Source organism: Trachurus japonicus, chromosome 21 (assembly GCF_045865225.1).
Source record: "Trachurus japonicus isolate A0001 chromosome 21, Traja_1.0".
Classification (NCBI taxonomy): Eukaryota; Metazoa; Chordata; class Actinopteri; order Carangiformes; family Carangidae; genus Trachurus; species Trachurus japonicus.
Genome location: NC_140927.1, coordinates 28,759,124 through 28,761,029, shown reverse-complemented (window position 1 = coordinate 28,761,029; position 1,906 = coordinate 28,759,124). Strand labels below are relative to the sequence as shown.

At 43.4% G+C, this 1,906-nt stretch overlaps 1 protein-coding gene across 4 annotated transcripts; it reads left to right on the top strand.

Annotated features, from left to right (window-relative positions):
* The first annotated feature begins 269 nt into the window (after positions 1-269).
* Positions 270-1,429, top strand: LOC146965468 (trace amine-associated receptor 13c-like). 4 transcript variants are annotated; one of them, XM_085764686.1, is made up of 2 exons: positions 270-356; positions 594-1,429. In XM_085764686.1, exons 1-2 carry the CDS (start codon positions 270-272, stop codon positions 1,404-1,406), a joined length of 900 nt encoding a protein of 299 aa, XP_085620812.1. In that variant the 3' UTR covers positions 1,407-1,429. The 4 variants fall into 4 exon arrangements, with proteins under 4 accessions (XP_085620812.1, XP_085620811.1, XP_085620810.1 ...); XM_085764685.1 differs by having other exon boundaries at positions 270-376; positions 590-1,429; XM_085764684.1 differs by having other exon boundaries at positions 270-442; positions 590-1,429.
* The last annotated feature ends 477 nt before the right edge of the window (positions 1,430-1,906 follow it).

Sequence of the window (1,906 nt, the reverse complement as noted above, 5' to 3'; positions counted from 1 at the left end):
TCAGTCACTCTACTCTGCTGTAAGCCGAGGAGAAAACTTTCCTTGTATCCTACAACCTTTATTCAATGAGGAGAGAGAATGGCATAAAGGGGCGGTCCTCTCTGTGTGTGCAGCCAAGGGATGCGCGTGCATGTGGTGACGTAGGGACGAGGGTGAGGACTGCTAATCTACACCAGGTCCTACGCAATTTGATAATTGAGGGCCACTGAGAGTCTGGCTTCATAAGTAAGTGTTGTTGAGAGAGTTGTCAGAGCTGCAGCTCTCTGAGGATGGAGGCTGCCGATGGAGCAGAGCTCTGCTTTCCACACCTCCTCAACACCTCCTGCAGGAAGCAACCATCTCTTTGGAATGAAGCTGTGATCCTTCACAGTGTGTGGTCCTCCATCTCTGTTCTGACTGTAGCTCTTAATCTGCTCGTCATCATCTCAATCTCCCACTTCAGGCAAACATTTCAGAAGAATGCATATTGTATCACAGTTTAAGTAGACTGAATAGTCTATGCTTTACTGTTATGGTTTACTGGTAGATGCTTTGTGTTGTCACTCGTGAGGCCTTGTTTAATTACAGATATTCTTCTCTTCTTCTCCAGGCAGCTCCACACACCCACTAACATCCTCCTCCTCTCTCTGGCTTTCTCAGACTTCCTCGTCGGCCTCCTGTTGATGCCACTTGACATCTTCATGAACACAGACTGCTGGTTATTTGGTGATGTGATGTGTTCTGTGTATATTTTTATGTCCTACACCATTACTTCCACATCAGTAGGAGACATGGTGCTGATATCAGTCGACCGTTATGTAGCTATTTGTGACCCTCTGCATTACACCAGCAGAGTCACTGAGAGGAGAGTTCAACTCTGTGTTTGTCTGTGTTGGTTCTGCTCTGTTTTCTACAACAGTCTATTCTTAAAGGACGACCTGACTCATCCAAACAGACACTCTTCATGTTATGGAGAATGTGTGCTTATCATTGACTTTACAGCAGGAACTGTTGACCTTGTTCTGACCTTTATTCTTCCCATTATCATCATCGTAGTTCTGTACATGAGAGTGTTTGTGGTGGCTGTGTCTCAGGCTCGTGCCATGCGCTCTCACATCACAGCTGTCACACTGCAGAGCTCAGTGACTCTAACCACAAAGAAATCTGAGCTGAAAGCAGCCAGGACTCTTGGTGTTCTTGTAGTTGTGTTTCTAATGTGTTTCTGTCCATATTATGGTGTTACTCTTGCAGGAGACAACTTGATCAATACTTCATCTGCAACCTTTGTGATATATCTCTTCAGTTTTAACTCCTGTCTAAACCCTATAATCTACGCCTTGTTCTACCCCTGGTTTAGAAAAGTTGTCAGACTGGTTGTGACTCTGCAGATTCTGCAGCCTGGCTCCTGTGAGGCCAACGTACTGTAGAGAGGCTGTGGATAGACTGAGATGACACCTCTATGAGCAAATCATGAGATTGGTTCTTGTCAGTACTGGTAGTACCAAGGCTGAAATTCAGTTTTGTAATCTATAGATCAGTCATGAGCTGTTTCACAGCGAATCAGCCACTTTTATGTAATTTGTGTGAATTTGTGACACAGGTTCTGTTTCATATCATCTTAAACCGTTACAGATTTTATATTGTGTGAGATACAATGAATGACATCACACACTGTTGACCCCGTGGGTTTTTCTCTCCCTTTTATCTTTTTAACTGTTTCATGATTACCTGCACTGTTTGCCCTGTCGTACTTTTGTTTTACATCTATTTTATTACTTGCTATTGATGTTTTATTAACCTATTATTGCTGCTGCTGCTGCTGCTGCTGCACTAACTTACTCTTATTATTCTTGTTTTATTTAACTGTTTACCCTCCTATGTGCAGCACTTTGGTCGACTGCTGTCGTTTTAAATGTGCTAAATGCTG

Excerpts from the sequence above, each read along its gene's own strand:
- LOC146965468 (XM_085764683.1), top strand. The coding sequence starts at position 270 with ATGGAGGCTGCCGATGGAGCAGAGCTCTGCTTTCCACACCTCCTCAAC. Across the intron at positions 443-550 it reads ATCTCAATCTCCCACTTCAG|GCCTTGTTTAATTACAGATA; the intron begins GCAAACATTTCA and ends GTCACTCGTGAG.